Below are 16262 nucleotides of genomic sequence, written 5' to 3'. Positions count from 1 at the left end.
TTTAGAATTTAGTAAATACATATATTTACTATTTTATCAAAAACAAGTAGAATTTTGGCATATATGTCAATACTCAAACTTACACTTTAAATGAATTCAACTTGTATGTAAATTAAATCTCAAGAAAGTGGATTAAAATAAAAAATAACAAGACTGGATAGTTTTCTAATAAAGGTGAAAAAATGATCCAAACACAGGTAAGGAAAAGACACAAAGACCAGAGATGAAACAAATGAAAATATAAAATTAAATCGCATAAATATAAATCCAAACATATGAATAACTATATGTAAGTAATCTAAACAGCAAAGACTCAGATTTGAGTTTTAAAAATCCAACTATATGCTTTTTAAAAGATAAACATCTAAGGATACCAAAAAGTTGGTAATAAGATTTAAAAAGATACCAGAGGCAAATAATTAAAATTTATGTAACCACATTAACATTTTTTTTTTTTTAGGGCCGCACCTGTGGCATATGGAGAGTTCCAGGCTAGGGGTCGAATCCGAGCTGTAGCTGCCAGCCTACCACCACAGCCACAGCAATGCAGTATCTGAGCCGCGTCTGCGACCTACACCACATGTAGATCCTCATGGCAACGTCGGATCCTTAACCCACTGAGCGAGGCCAGGGATTGAACCTGCAACCTCATGGTTCCTAGTCAGATTCATTTCCAACGTGCCACAACAGGAACTCCCAAATTAACATTTTTTAAAAAACTTTTCCCTCAAAGTCTTAGAGATAAAAACTAACTTACACAGAAAGTTTCAATTCAAAAGGAAGAGAAATCAATTTATGCTTATACACAATAAATAATAATCCTCCAAAAATGTATAACAAAAACTGACAGACCTGCAAAAGAAACATATTTGCAATCATAGTGAGAATTTTTTAACACTTTTCTCAGTAACTGATATCATAGGAATAAAATCCATACGGATAGAAAAGAACTTTTCTGGAGTTCCCGTCGTGGCGCAGTGGTTAACAAATCTGACTAGGAACCATGAGGTTGCGGGTTCGCTCCCTGGCCTTGCTCAGTGGGTGAAGGATCCGGCGTTGCCGTGAGCTGTGGTGTAGGTCACAGACACAGCTCAGATCCCACGTTGCTGTGGCTCTGGTGTAGGCCGGCAGCTACAGCTCCAATTAGACCCCTAGCCTGGGAACCTCCATATGCCATGGGAACGGCCCAAGAAATGGCAAAAAGACAAAAAAAAAAAAAAAAAAGTAATTTCATTTCTGTTTTAATAGCTCATGATCTGCCAGCATGTAATATGGTGATAGCTGAAAAAAATTCTTTCAAACACTTATTACTTAGAGCCAATCTTTTTAATTCTCAAAAGTATATCACTTAAATATCGCTGCCTAGATATAGTTCCAACACACACTTCAAAAATTAGAGACTAAAGTATCTGAACAGTGGATTCCTTTTTTTACTGAAAGATGAGAGCGTGCCAACACAATTACTTTAGAAATAAATTTCCGATTCCATACGCAGAAGACAATGTGCTCTTTCCCACAACATCTGCTATACGAATAGAGCTAACTATGCTACTGTAAACTTTATGGCAAAACAGAGACTGCATCAATAAATTTGTACTATCTGAAATACTTGGAGTAACCTCTTCTGCTTAAACACAATAAAAAGGTTGACTCACACGGAAGACGTCTCAGAACTCTGACACACTTGCCTTTACCCTCTGACCCTAGCCACGCCAAGTCAGGCTGGCAGTAGGAGCCAGCTCTAGGGAGGAGGAGTCAAACCAAAGGACAGGTCGGCCAGTTGTTCGAAGGTACCAAGCAGGAAAGCATCAAGGGTGGCCTATTCTGGGTACTGAACTAAGAAGGAGATAGACAAGAACTCATCACCACCATCAGACAGAAGGACTGGCTGGTGAAACAAGGAGCCTCAAAATCCTAGCCTTGATACCTAGTAAAAAACTACTCTTCTCTGTATTCCCATGTCAAAACCCTTACATTTGTATTCATATTATGTAATTTCTGTATGTACCTATAAATGGAGAGGACAACAGGCAATTTCTTCACACCAAAATCAATTCCTTGCCCAAATCCCTTCCACGATATTTTTTCTGCTCTGAAAGAGCAGTATTTGTTATCTCTGGAGCTTCATTTTTACGTGGTTCTTAACTGGGCCCAAAAATATCACAAGAGCAGCCAAACAGTTCCTGCAGGTTGCATGAAAGAAAATCACCCTGTGTGATTCCCAAAAGCCTCTTCCTGTCTCCTTCTTTTTGACAAATACCCTCTCCTTCCTTCCTGCCCTCTTTCTACTACCCCTGAAATCAATGTACCTTCCAACATACCCCAAATCTATGGGGGGTACCAAGAGACTGGGGGAGGGGGAAAGGGAGCAACTTGCTGCTTCTTCTCTTGCATCCACAGCTCACTAGCTCCCAAAGAGACACCTGAATAATTAGAACTGTGAAATGTAAACATTAGCTAGCAAGTATTCCTCTATTTTTATTCCTCACATATAGCTTTGCCTTAGTCTTTTTCTTTAAGCAACTAAGAATTACGTGTGTGGAATTTGGGGAGGGGGAGTGGGGGTTTGCAGCAAGTGCTAAATAAATCTTAGATTACTTGGTTCAGTCCCTTTATTTTACAATTTAATATCCTGGGAAGTTTCAGGGACTTATTCAAGGATGCCACCACAAGTGAGCAGCAAAGTGAGAGTAAGAAATGAGACCTACTACTTGCCATCAATTCAATCAGCTTTACTTGCTATGCAATCCAAGCTGAATAATTATGTTCTAGTAAATAAATGAGGGTAAGAAATGTTAATAAGAAGTCACTCTCTTTATGAAGCAACTGAGATTTAAAGACTTCCAGTTGTCCTCCTCTTTCCCCAACATTCCATGATTATACGGTGACTGTCAGGGGAAAAATTCAACGTGCAGAGACTATATATATATATATTGGTCTTTTTAGGGCTGCATCTGTGGCATATGGAAGTACCCAGGCCTGGGGTTGAATCAGATACAGCTGCCAGGCTAGGGGTTGAATCAGAGCTACAGCTGCCAGTCTACACCACAGTCACAGCAACTGGGGATCCAAGACGAATTTTTGACTTACACAACAGCTCTTGGCAACACCGGATCCTTAACCCACTGAGCAAGGCCAGGGATCGATCCCACATCCTCATGGATACTAGTCAGGTTCATTACCACGAAGCCACGATGCGAACTCCCATAGACTAAATTTTTAATTAAGCACTTTCTCAGGTCCTAACTCCCCTTACCTGAACACAACTGGTAAAAAGAAGGCTTTAACGTAAGATTCTGAAATGCCATTTTAAAGATTATTTTTTAAAAAGAGTAAAAAACTATGTCAATTACATCGATAAATGAAAATTATAAAAAAAAATTTAAAGGTCCAAAAATTAAATGGCCTAGTCTCATTTTACAAATAGCAATTTCCAGCTCAGAATGTTCAACTGTCCAATGTCACTAAGTAAAGCAACATGACTTTCGTGTTTTTAGAAATAAAAAGCAGAATGAAAACAGTGATTATAGGTCTAAGACAAAAAGACTTTTTCTTAAAAATGAGTTAAGATGCTAAATTTTCTATATTTATACCTGAAAATCATCAACAAGCTCAGGGAAAAGGTGTTCATACATTTTAAGTTCCTCAATGGTTCGTCCTGGTTCTTGCTGGGGTTTCAGTTTGTTAATATCTGTTTCAATGTCATCATTCTGAAATAATAAAAATGGTACCAATTAAGTAAAACATGAAATTACAAAATACATTTCAGATTTAAAGTTTCCTGAATTATTAATTACATGGACACCGAGAATAATCACTGCATAAAGGTTGTATTAATTTTATTGTAAATTAAAATTTGATTGTTGTGTTATTGCTATTTTTGGTTCTGCTGGGTTTTGCGAGTATCAAAGATTATTCCAGCAGAACACAGTATTTGGGCTCCTCAAGACAGAAATTCCAACATTGAGATCAAAACTAAGGTATTCTCTCCCCCAATCTCTCTGCCATCATTTTGCTTATATTAAAGGGCAGTAAAACTAAATTGAAAGACTTAAGTATATTATGGTGGTGGTGAGAATCAAAATAACTTTTATGGAGCAATGAACATATGTGACATGTTAAGCTAGGGATTTCACATGCATTACCTTATTTCATCTGTGTGAGAATATATGAAGGCGATAGTACAAGTACCTCCATTTAATTGAAGAGGTATGGAGAGGTTAAGTGGCTTCCAAAGGGGGGGGGGTGGTGGCCAGAATGTAAAACTGATCAGTGATGGAAGCATACACTGTTAGTCTGCATATAAAATGCACTCCCTCAAGAGAGACTAATGGTTGTCACACACGCTCTTAGATTCCATGGTCAGTAAAGTTCCCTTAGGAAACCTCAGTGTCACTATTCACTCTGTTTTTCAGGGAAAACAAACAAACACACACTGAGGAGTGGAACAGGAGTCAGAAATTATTTCCATGCCCGTCTGGGGAAAAAAAGAGGATATATTTAAAGAAATACGACCTCAGGGAAACAGGATATCTATCCAGGATCAAAATGATCTGCATCTGTACAAAGAGCTAATGTACACTGTGATGAAAAGACAGGTGTCAGGAACCTACTGTCCAAGCTGCCTCCAGCACCCTCAACAACTATGGCCTTACACAAATACAAATCCATCACTTCCTTCATTGACGGCTAAAGAGAGATAATAAGGCCACCTATGAATTTTCAATGGGTATTTATTTTTCATTTTACATTTATCTTGCTACCACAGTACAGTACTTATTTTTCAGACTTAAATTATTCTGTTTTCTATATATTCCACTCCTTAGGATACTTTATATACATTTATCTGTTCATATGGACATATGGTCATATTAACAAGTAATTTAAAAAGGAAAGGAGATCCCATTGTGGCGCAGTGGTTAACGAATCTGACTAGGAACCATGAGGTTACAGGTTTGATCCCTGGCCTTGCTCAGTGGGTTAAGGATCTGGCGTTGCCGTGAGCTGTGGTACAGGTCGAAGATGCGGCTCAGATCCCAAGTTGCTGTGACTGTGGTGTAGGCTGGCAGCTCCAGCTCCGATTTTACCCCTAGCCTGGGAACCTCCATATGCTGCAGGAGCAGCCCTACAAAAGGCAAAAAGACAACACCCCCCGAAATAAATAAATAAATAAATAAATAAATAGGAAAAACATACGATGTATTTCTCATATTTCATATTCAGGAATTTAGTTATTGTTCCTTTAACCAATAAAAATATTTCCCCATTGCCATAAATAATGAAGACTGGTATTATTTTGGAGTATCATATTCATTACTGTATCATCAGTACTAATGAATACATAATTTCACTGCACTGATGAACCAAAAATACGTAACTTTATTAGCATCCATTAAAGTAGATAATGCTTCCAAAGTCACAACAAATTTACAAAAGTATTCCTCTCTCTAAATATAGCAGTAGTTCAGTATTCCATATAATTTTATGAAAATATAGCTTTATATAGTGGCTACTTAAAAAATAAAATCTACCCATAAAACAGGCATACTGAGGAAAAGAAAATTCTATTTTGAGATGGCAATAGGAAGAAATTTTGTTTTGGTTTGGGGAAAAACAAAGGTAAAGAGCTACTGACACACTTAGAGGCAATAAACCTTCCACCACTCCTTAAAGTCCTCCCAAAGGTGAGGAGGGGAAAAAGAATGCATGGAAGCTTATGATATGGACAAGTCCTGACAACCTGGAGATGAGCTTTCTGGAACCTCCAGGTTTCTACAAACACTCCAAACTCTGAAAAATCTGGGGCAAGGAGAATGGAATCACTATGGCGAGGAGAAAACAGTCTCTACAACTGCTATCACATTAGAACACAAATATCATACCTACTACAAGGTAGTAGGTTCACATAAAGCAGGAAGAAGTGGTAACATTTAGATAAAAAGGAAAATTCAGATGTCACAGCCAATGTAAGAGGCAGACAGTGGTAAGGAAGAAAAATAAGATAATACAGCTCAGCAGTCTCAAAAAGCCAACAGTTCTGGAGCCCTTGAAGGAAAAAACGATAGTATAGCATGGTGGTAAAGAAAGCAAACATTCACACCCGTCTACTTGATTCTGAGTCTTGGCCCCACCTCTTATAAGCTACACTTGCTGGGCCTCTGTTTTCTCATTAGTAGACCTGTAAAGCAGAGGTAATAATATTACATACCTTGTAGGAGTACTATCAGGATTTAATGCTTACTACAGGCATATCTCAGAAATATCTTGAGTTTAGTTCCAGACTACAGTAATAAAGCAAATGTTGCCAAAAAAGCGAGTCAAATGGTTGTTTTGGTTTCCCAGTGCCTCTAAAAGTTATGTTTACGCTATACTGTGGTCTAGTAAGTGTTCAGTAATTATGTCTAAAAAGAACAATATAAATGCCTTAATTAAAAACTACTTTATTGCTAAACAATTACAATAATAAATCAAAGGTCACAGATCACAACAAATATATTAATAATGAAAGTTTGAAATATTGAGAATTACCAAAATATGACAGAGACATGAAATGACTAAATGCTGTTGGAAAAATGGCATCAATGTACTTGCTCTACACAGAGTTGCCACAAACCTTCAATGTGTCAACAATGCAGTACCTGCAAAGTGCAATAAAGCGAATGCCATGAAACGAGGTAGGCCTGTCTATGTAAATCACATGGACTTGCATGGGATTGAGTGTTCAATAAATTCAATCTACTCTTTGTTTCTTATTATTCTAACTGCTGTATTTAGGTAAGATGGGGGAAACATGAGCAATCTCAAATACCCCAGTGAATAATCCGACCAACAACCGTTCTTTTTATAGATGTGGATGTCAAAAATGACAAACAAGGCTGGAAACGTTCTAAATTAAGGGAACTTAAGAGACAAGTTAATTAAATGCAATATCTGATGCTCCTACACTGGAAAGTGGAAAAAAAATATCCTATACTGAAGAGGGCATTATCAGATCAAGTGACAAAATGGAATGTAGATGGCAGATTAGATAGTATCTCACTCTAAGTGTATTAAGATGATAACTGCATTGTTGTTACCGAAGAGAGTACAATCAGTCCTCTGTATCTGCAGGGTCCACATCCTCAGATTCAACCAACCATGGATTGAAAATATTTCAAAAAACAAAAAAACAAACAAACAAAAAAACCGAAAAGGTTCCCCAAACCAAAACTGGAATTTGCAGCAAGCCAACAACTTTTTGCACAGCATTTATGTTGTATTTACAAGTATTTACATAATGTTAGGTATTATACATAATCTAGGGAAGACAAAATATATGGGAGGATGTGCATAGGTTATATTCAAATACTAGGTTGTTTTATAGAAGGAACCTAAGTGCCTATGGATTTTGGTACCCAAGGTGCGTCCTGGAACCAATTTCCCCCTGGGACACTGAGAGATGACAGTATCACTGCTCTTAGTGGTACCTAATGCATCTAGGCGTAAAGGACCATGATACATAACATATGTAACTTATCCTCAAATGATTTTTGAAAAAGTTTTATGTATTCACACACTGACAATTTCCAAGCAGCAAAATGAGCATCTTTGTTATAAATTCCTATTGAGTTCTACATCCCTACCAATCTCCATCTTTATACACGTAGTGATCACAACAGCTATTTTTAATGAGGACCCTGAGTCATGAAGGATAAATTCTATTCAACACACAGTTTTTAATAGAGTCCATGCCTATTACATACATAAAAGAAAGGTTTCTACTGAAATACAATACCTTATATTATAAACTCAAAATTAATCTAGGAAATTTTACCACACTCCAAACACTTACTTCTTGAAAAATCCAAACAAGTTGATTTTAATATACCTCCTGTTATCTAATACTTTACACACAAAATATAAATTTTCCTAACTTGGATCCCACCAATTCTTTTACCTGTATCAAGTCCAGAACCACCACCACACAGTCACCCAGATTTTTTTTTTTGCCTGGAACATCACCACCTGCACTGTTTTTCTTCTCTGCTGAGGCCAGGATGCCTCCCATCCAGCCTTCTAGACTGGCGACCTTGACAGTTTTGCCAAAGCTGCCCTGGTGATCACAACTGGTGATAATAAAACTGGTTCTCTATCTGCTGTTGGAATGGAAATCTCCTTCTGGTATCTTAGATTCTATCTCCAGAGAGTCAAATACTCAGTGTGCCCCAGTTGTGTGTCAAGCTAAAAAGGCCCAAGCAGATAAGAGTCAAATGAATCCCTTCCACCCCCAAAAGGCACTAAACTAAACAGCTGAAAAATGAAGGAATTAAGATGTTTTTCTACAGATACTAATTAAATCTACTCCACCAATTAAAAAAGCATAACAGGTTACCACTTAAGAGTCTCCAAACACTTTCCTTCAAAATTAAGATTTCCCTAGACTTTAAAATCTAAGTCAGAAAGGTTAGAGAACATCTTTCTAGTCAGAGAGAGAGAAAATACGGTAACTTTAAGGCCCTTTCTAGATCAATGCAGTTAAAGCAGCATTATTTTCCTTTCAATAACTTAATGTCCACAGTCATCCTTGATGAAAAGATGTGGACGAATTAATCTCCCATTAGTTCTATCCATTTACCCAATCTTAAAGTTGACTAATGACAGAAATGTATACCAACCTTAAAATTTTGATCTAGGTCATCTTCATTTTCGGTTTCATTTTCAGCTTCTAAATCAATATCATCGTTGTCATCACTTTCATCTACAACGTCATCCACTGTGACACAAAACGTGCTATAAGTAGGTCAGAGGTAAGAATTCGAAAACATGCACATCCAAAGGTAGAACATTAAATATGTAACGTTGGTATTTCAATCGCCAAAGGAAAAGTAAATGAAATATCCTAATTTAAAAAATGTCTCTAAGGCTGTCCCAGGTGTTTAAAAAAAAAAAAACAACAGCTTGAAGATGAAGGGAAAGTACCTCAAAATTTGGAAGAGCACTCTAAAAATTTATGAGCCTTTTTACTAATGTTCTCAAGTTCAAAAACAGTAGTCATGACTTACACTGCAACTTCCTGAATGAAAAGTCTTATGATAAATTTCAATAATGCCTTTCACCTCTTTACAATTCACTTCCCATTTAATTCTTTCAATGACGACTGTGTGCTATGCGCTGAGCTGTGTACTGGGAATTTTTTAAAAGATGTGTCAATATCGTTCCTGCTCTTGAGAGGGCTCATGAAATTAAAGAGAGAAAAGAGCAAACAAATAATTATAATACAAAAGATATACACTATTGAAGACATATATTGAAAATGGGATAGAATAACTAATTGCAAACAGCTTGGAGCCAAGGTTTTTAGTGATCACTTCATAAAACATAATAAGCAGTATCGTGGAGAAAAATACAGCAGCTTTAACGTAAGTGTGTGTGAGTACAGCTTTTAAGAAGAAAAAAGGATGATGCAAAAATAAAGAATTTATTTTTAAATAAAATTAATAATAAAGTTAATAATAACCTCTGGGTTATTATCTTTGGAAAATAAAGTTAATAATAACCTCTGGGCTTGAGAAAGAATTAAAAGAAGCAAATAAGAATAAGAAAATGAAGGGTATGATAGGTAAGTGGTTTAGATTTTAACTGATGGAAGATAAGGACTGGGGATTTTTAAGAGGAGAGTGGTTCACATTTTTCAAAGATCACTCTGACAGGTGTGACAAAGGGAGCATATACATGGAGAATCAATCAGAAGAGGAAATTACAATAAGTGTGTGCTTTGAGTACCATACTGTTTTGATTACCATAGCTTCATAACAGTTTGAAATCAGGAAGTGTGATGTCTCCAGCATTGTCCTACTTTCTCAAGATCGTGTTGGCTATTAGGGATCTTCTGCAGTTCCACAGAAATTTTAGGATAGTTGTTTGTATTTCTGTGAAAAATGCCATTGGCATTTTGGTAAGGATTACACTGATTCTGTAGATCACTTTGGGTAGCATGAACATTTTCATACTAATTCTTCCAACTCAAGAACACAGGGGAGTTCCCACTGTGGCTAATGGAGTTCCCGTTGTGACTCAGCAGTAATGAATCTGACTAGTGTCCTTAAGGATGCAGGTTCAATCCCTGGCCTTGCTCAGGGGGTTAAGGATCCAGCATTGCCATGAGCTGTAGAGTAGGTTTCAGAAGTGGCTTGGATCTGGCATTGCTGTGCCTGTGGCCATTGGCCACAGCTCTGATTCGACCCCTGGCTGGGAACCTCCATTTGCCACGGGTATAGCCCTAAAAAGACAAAAAAGAACACAGAATATCTTTCTATTTATGTGTGTGTCATCTTCAATTTCTTTCATCAATGTCTTATTGATAGTGTATATACAGGTCTTTCACCTCCTCAGTAAACTTATTCATAAGTACTTTATTTTTGATGATATTTGATGCTACAGAATAGTAAATGGGATTGCTTTCTTAATTCTTCTTTCATAAAGTTCACTATTAGTGTGTAGAAATACAATTGATGGAATTCCTGTTGTGGCACAGTGCAAACAAACCCAACGAGGAACCATGAGGTTGCAGGTTCGATCCCTGGCCTCGCTCAGTGGGTTAAGGATCTGGCATTGCTGTGAGCTGTGGTGTAGGTCCAAGATGCAGTTCAGATCTGGCATTGCTGTGGCTCTGGCATAGGCTGGCAGCTGTAGCTCCAATAAGAACCCTAGCCTGGGAACTTCCATATGCCCCGGGTGAGGCCCTAAACAGCAAAAAAAAAAAAAAAAAACAAAAAAAAACTGTATACCGATTTTGTTCCCGTAGTTTTACTAAATTCATCTATTAGTTCTAACATCTTTTTGGTGGAGATATTACAGCTTCCTATACATAAAATCATGTCATTTGCAAACAAAGATAATCTCACTTCTTTCTTCTTTTTTTAGAGAGATCATTTCACTTCTTCCTTTCTGACTTGGATGTCATTTCCTTCTTTTTCTGGCCTAGCTCCAGCTAGGATACCCAGGAATATGCTGGATAGAAACAGCGAGAGTGGACATTCAATTTTTGTCTTCTGGAGATGTCTTTATCTCTTATTTCTTTTTTTTTTTTTTTTTTTGTCTTTTGTTGTTGTTGTTGTTGTTGTTGCTATTTCTTGGGCCGCTCCCGCGGCATATGGAGGCTCCCAGGCTGGGGGTCTAATCGGAGCTGTAGCCACTGGCCTATGACAGAGCCACAGCAACGCGGGATCCGAGCCGCGTCTGCAACCTACACCACAGCTCACGGCAACGCCGGATCGTTAACCCACTGAGCAAGGGCAGGGACCGAACCCGAAACCTCATGGTTCCTAGTCGGATTCGTTAACCACTGCGCCACGACGGGAACTCCTATCTCTTATTTCTGAAAGACAATTTTGATGAGTAAAGTATTCTTGATTGACATTTTTTTTTTCTTAGAGCAATTTGAATATATCATCCTTCTCTCCTGGCCTGCCAAGTTTCTGTTAAGAAATCTGCTAGTAGGCTTATCAGGATTACCTCACAGGTAATGAGTCTTTTTTTCTCTGGCAGCTTTCAAAATCCTCCCTTTGCCTTTGATCTTTTTTTAAGAGCTTGATGAAGCGTCTTGGTCAAAGATCTCTTAGAGACAAATCTATTTAGGTATCTTTGATCTTATGTAGCTAGGTAAGATCTTACTCCCAGATTTGGTCAGCTTTCAACCATTTTTTTTTTTCTTTTTATGGCCACACTTACAGTATATGGAAGTCCGGGGCTAGGGGTCAAATTGGAGTTGCAGCTGTTGGCCTATGCCACAGCCACAGCAATGCCAGATCCGAACCACATCTGTGACCTACACCACAGCGTACGGCAACACAAGATCCTTAACACATTGAGTGTGGCCAGGGATCAAACCCACATCTTCATGAACACTGAGTCAGGTTCTTAACCTGCTGAGCCACAATAGAAATCCCTCAACCACTGTCAGTTTTCTTTCCTTTTCTCTCTCTTTGCCTTCTGGTACTCCCATTATACACACATTGTTTCACTTAATGGTGTCCCAGTATTCACACAGGCCTTCTTCACTCTTTGATTCTAATTTTTTTTTCCACTGACAAGAAATCCATGAGATCTGTCTTCAAGTTCATAGATTCCTTCTTGTGCTTGATTGAGCTTAATAATGAAGTCTTCTACCACAATTTTCATTTCACTCATTGTATTATTTAGGTCCGGATTTTGTTTGTATTTTATGATTTCTTTCTCTTCACTGAACTTCTCATTTTGTTCATGTATTGTTTTCCTAAGTTCACTGACTTATTTGCCTGTCGTGGCTTGAATTTTCAGAGCTTTCTTTTTTTCATTTAACTCTTTTTGGCCACGGTATGTAGCAGCTTGATGTGGGATCTTAGTTTCCAATCCAAGCATTGAACCCAGGCTGTAAGAGTGAATGCACTGAATTCTAACCACCAGGCCACCAGAAAACTCCCAAATTATCTGAGCTTTCTTAAAATAATTATCTTGAATTCTTTTTCAGATAACTTACAGATCTCTCTTTCTTCGAGTTCAATTACTGAAAAGTTATACTATTCCTTTGATAATACCATGTTTCCTTGCTTTTCCAGATGTCTGATGGTTTTGCACTGATGTCTGCAGAACATGTGAGAATGCAATCAACTGTTTCAGCTTTTTTGGACTGGCTTGGGTCAAGAAAGTCTTACCTGAGGGTGACTGTGAGAACCCTGGCTGGGTATAATGCAGCATCTTTGCCTCCTGGGAAGGTACAGTAGCAGTGTTTTCATACAGCTCCATCAGCTGAGGTCAACATCAGCATTGATGGTAGGGATCTTCTCTGGCCAGGGTAACCCTCCATCTTGCACATGTCATCTTCTTTAAACTCTTTTTTTACTTCCATTTCCAATGTGACTTATTATAGCAAAGACTATAAATTCCTCCCCAGCCCCCAAATATCTGTTCTCTTCTCCTTCATTTTAGTAACGGAACCTCTAAGTTTCAGCTAGAAGTTATAGATTCCAGCCTCCCTCACAGCAGTTACAGCCATATGACTAATTTTAGGCCAACAGTATGGAGAAAAAGTGGTAAATACAAACTCCAGGCCACAGTCCTTAAAAAGAAAACTGCCCTCTCCATTTTCTTTCATTATCATTTTCCACATGTGCATGCACATGAGGAAACCACCACAGGAGATGAAGAAAACACAAAGAACGTTTTTCCTTTGATCGCCTGGTAGACAGGGGCCTACTCCCCAAGATCACCTACTATCCTTCCAGATGAATATGTGAGAAAAAAAAAATCTATCTCATAACAATGTAGCAAATTGGGCTCTGGAGACCAAATACATTATTTATTTATTTATTCAGTCTTTTTTTGTTTTAGGGCTGCACCCAGGGCATATGGAAGTTCCCAGGCTAGGGGTCAAATTGGAGCTGCAGCTGCCAGCCTACACCACAGCCACAGCAATGCAGGATCCTTAACCACTGAATGAGGCCAGGGATCAAACCTGCACCCTCATGGATGCTAATTAGGTTCATTACGACTGAGCCACCATGGGAACTCCCTCCTCTTGAATCTCAATCATGACTGCTTGTTAGTCAATGAAAGTCTCCTTTTCTAGTTCAGGGATCCATCAGTCTGAAATGCGGCAGAAGAGGAGCCCTCAGAAAAACACTAGCTGTCAATTTTCCTCCATGTTTTGATATATTCACTGTACTACAAGTCAGCTTTCTCTATCCATGTGATTATTCTTGACACTGAACATAGAACACTCTCGGGTATAGCCTCTCTCCCTCCCAGGGTTACTACCTGCCATATAGAGAAGTCTCACCAGTTTTCTACCAGTTAGACCACCAGTTAAAATCCTACACTGAGAGAGAGAGAGAAATGCCAACAGCTCCTCGACTGTCCCTCCAAATTAGGTCCTCGCAGCCCTCACCCTGGAGGGAGTACATTTCATAGCAGGGTAAGAAGAACTGACACTCTTCCTTAATCTATTCATCTCATCATGTTATTTGCATGTCCCATGTTTATTCCACCAGAATGTTCCTGCTATCTAGTTTTCACATTCAGTACAGATTTTCCCCTATTTTTAAAGTCTGTTGATAATTTAAAATGGAATAAGAAGAAGGAATTAGATGACTATTTTCACTTCACTATCTTAATGAAGTCCCAGACTTAGTCTTAACACTTTTAAACCTTTTAAAGGAAGTTTCTAAATAATCTACTTTGATTTTTGTGTAGACTAAACTTGTACTTTAATAATCAAATACTTTAGAAATGAAGTCCTAACAGTGTAATCAGCAATAAATACCATAGACAAATCTTTATCAAGGATAATAAATTAAATATAATTACTTGAAAATTCTTTTAAATCACTTACTTCAAATAACAGCTTTTAAATATTAATAAGACTTTATTTTTCACCAAAGTGATCAACAAGAAAGTAGTTAAGAAATTCTATTAATGGCCTAGATTACTTCCTCTTTTTCATTACGCCAGATCTCATCAAAAATGTGCTTTTTCCCCACATTAAGAATTTAAACTCTTGGAGTTCCCGTCGTGGCGCAGTGGTTAACGAATCCAACTAGGAACCATGTGGTTTCAGGTTCAATCCCTGACCTTGCTCAGTGGGTTAAGGATCCAGCATTGCCGTGAGCTGTGATGTAGGTCGCAGATGCGGCTCAGATCCTGCGTTGCTATCTATGGTTGTGGTGTAAGCCAGCCACTACAGCTCCAATTAGACCCCTAGCCTAGGAACCTCCATATGCTGCAGGAGTGGCCCTAGAAAAGGCAAAAAGACAAAAAAAAAAAAAAAAAAAAAAAAAAAAAAAAAAAAAAAAAATTAATTAATTTAAAACATTTTAAAAAAAGAATTTAAACTCTTCCTTCCTTTGCTATGTACACAGTATTGTACTAAAGGTAGCAAACAGCCAACTTATGATAATTTCATATTTTCAATCAGGAAAATAACTGCAAGTTTTGTTAAAGATAAGCCATTAACATGTTGGGTGGTTAGGTATATTTAACTTTAAAAAAATGAATGTCATTAAAAAGCTAACTCAGGCATTCCCGTCATGGCTCAGTGGAAACGAAATCTGACCAGCAACCAGGAGGACACAGGTTTGAACCCCGGCCTCACTCAGTGGGTTAAGGATCCGGCACTGCTGTGAGCTGTGGTGTAGGTGAGTGGCTATAGCTGCGTTTAGACCCCTAGCCTGGGAACCTCCATATGCCGAAGTTACGGCCCTAAAAAGCACAAAAAGAAATAAAAATAAAAAGCTAACTCAAACATAGCTCAAACATAAATACCTGAACATTTAATATTTACATTCTTTTATTGTGAAAATTTATATAAACTATCAAATAATGATCCTACATAGTATTCAAAGATTTTCACAATTCACATGTACACATATAAGCACATCTCACATTACTTCCCCTTCATTACTCAACCTTGATTTCTTATATGTAAAGAAATATGCATAACTAAAATGTATTTTAGTTTAAAATGTGAAAAGCTTATATTAAGCAAGCAATTGAACACAAGCAAAAATAAAATAGATGGAGTCACACAGCTTCAATAATTAACCAGCCAGCAATAAGCCAGCAGTAAGCATGTGGTCCTACCTTCTGGGGGTAAACTGTAAAGCTGGGCCACGGGTCCAGTCACAGGAACAACCGGTAACTGGAAATGGAAAGAACTTTTAATCGTGGGGAGTGGCAGGCGATTTTTAGGGAAACACTTCCTCATTATCAGACTGGAGGTGTTGACAAGAGGATCAAGGGTCCTGACTGCCAAACATTCCTGTTTTTTAAGAAAAGAAAAGAAAAAAAAAAAGATAATGTGCCTTTGGTGAATACTTGAATTTTACATTACTCCAGAAAGTAATACATTAATAATTTTCAAGAGACAAATATCACAAAGAACAACATTTTAACATAATTACAAAATAGCTTTGACTAATTAGAAGTATCTCTTTGTAAGTAAGAACCTCATAGGGCAAATTCAGCAGTAATTTTCCTTAAACATTCTAATTAAGCAGCAATGGGGACCATCTTTGGTACCAGAAGTCACCGAAGTACTAAATAATATCCACGAGTGACTTGGGGAGCATTTAGCAAGCCTAGGGCATAAAATTAAAAAAGAAAATTTAAGGGAAGAAGAAAAAATGACAGGAAGAAATTAAGAAGGTATAACAATAAAAAGGAATGTGCATTTGGCTAAGCTTTTCTCAGATTTCTATCAATTATCATGCAATAGCACCTCTAATAAGCTGGCTGTTCAACTTACAGAA

General features: G+C 37.7%; 1 protein-coding gene across 4 annotated transcripts in view; it reads right to left on the bottom strand.

The window, feature by feature from the left end:
- AGTPBP1 (ATP/GTP binding protein 1) overlaps positions 1-16262 on the bottom strand; it is a 150308-nt gene that overhangs the window by 65256 nt on the left and 68790 nt on the right. For 3 of the 4 annotated variants that reach the window (XM_005656805.3, XM_005656806.3, XM_021064641.1), the window contains exons 11-13: positions 15595-15772; positions 8655-8752; positions 3594-3710 (exon numbers count right to left, since the gene is read on the bottom strand). In XM_005656805.3, the coding sequence (XP_005656862.1) occupies positions 3594-3710; positions 8655-8752; positions 15595-15772 (393 nt within the window). The remainder of the gene's footprint in view (positions 1-3593; positions 3711-8654; positions 8753-15594; positions 15773-16262) is intronic. The other variant, XM_013989714.2, reaches the window with a different exon arrangement.

Source organism: Sus scrofa, chromosome 10, assembly GCF_000003025.6.
Source record: "Sus scrofa isolate TJ Tabasco breed Duroc chromosome 10, Sscrofa11.1, whole genome shotgun sequence".
Lineage (NCBI taxonomy): Eukaryota > Metazoa > Chordata > Mammalia > Artiodactyla > Suidae > Sus > Sus scrofa.
The sequence above is the reverse complement of the archived record's forward strand: the minus strand, read 5'-3'. Positions and strand labels throughout refer to the sequence as shown.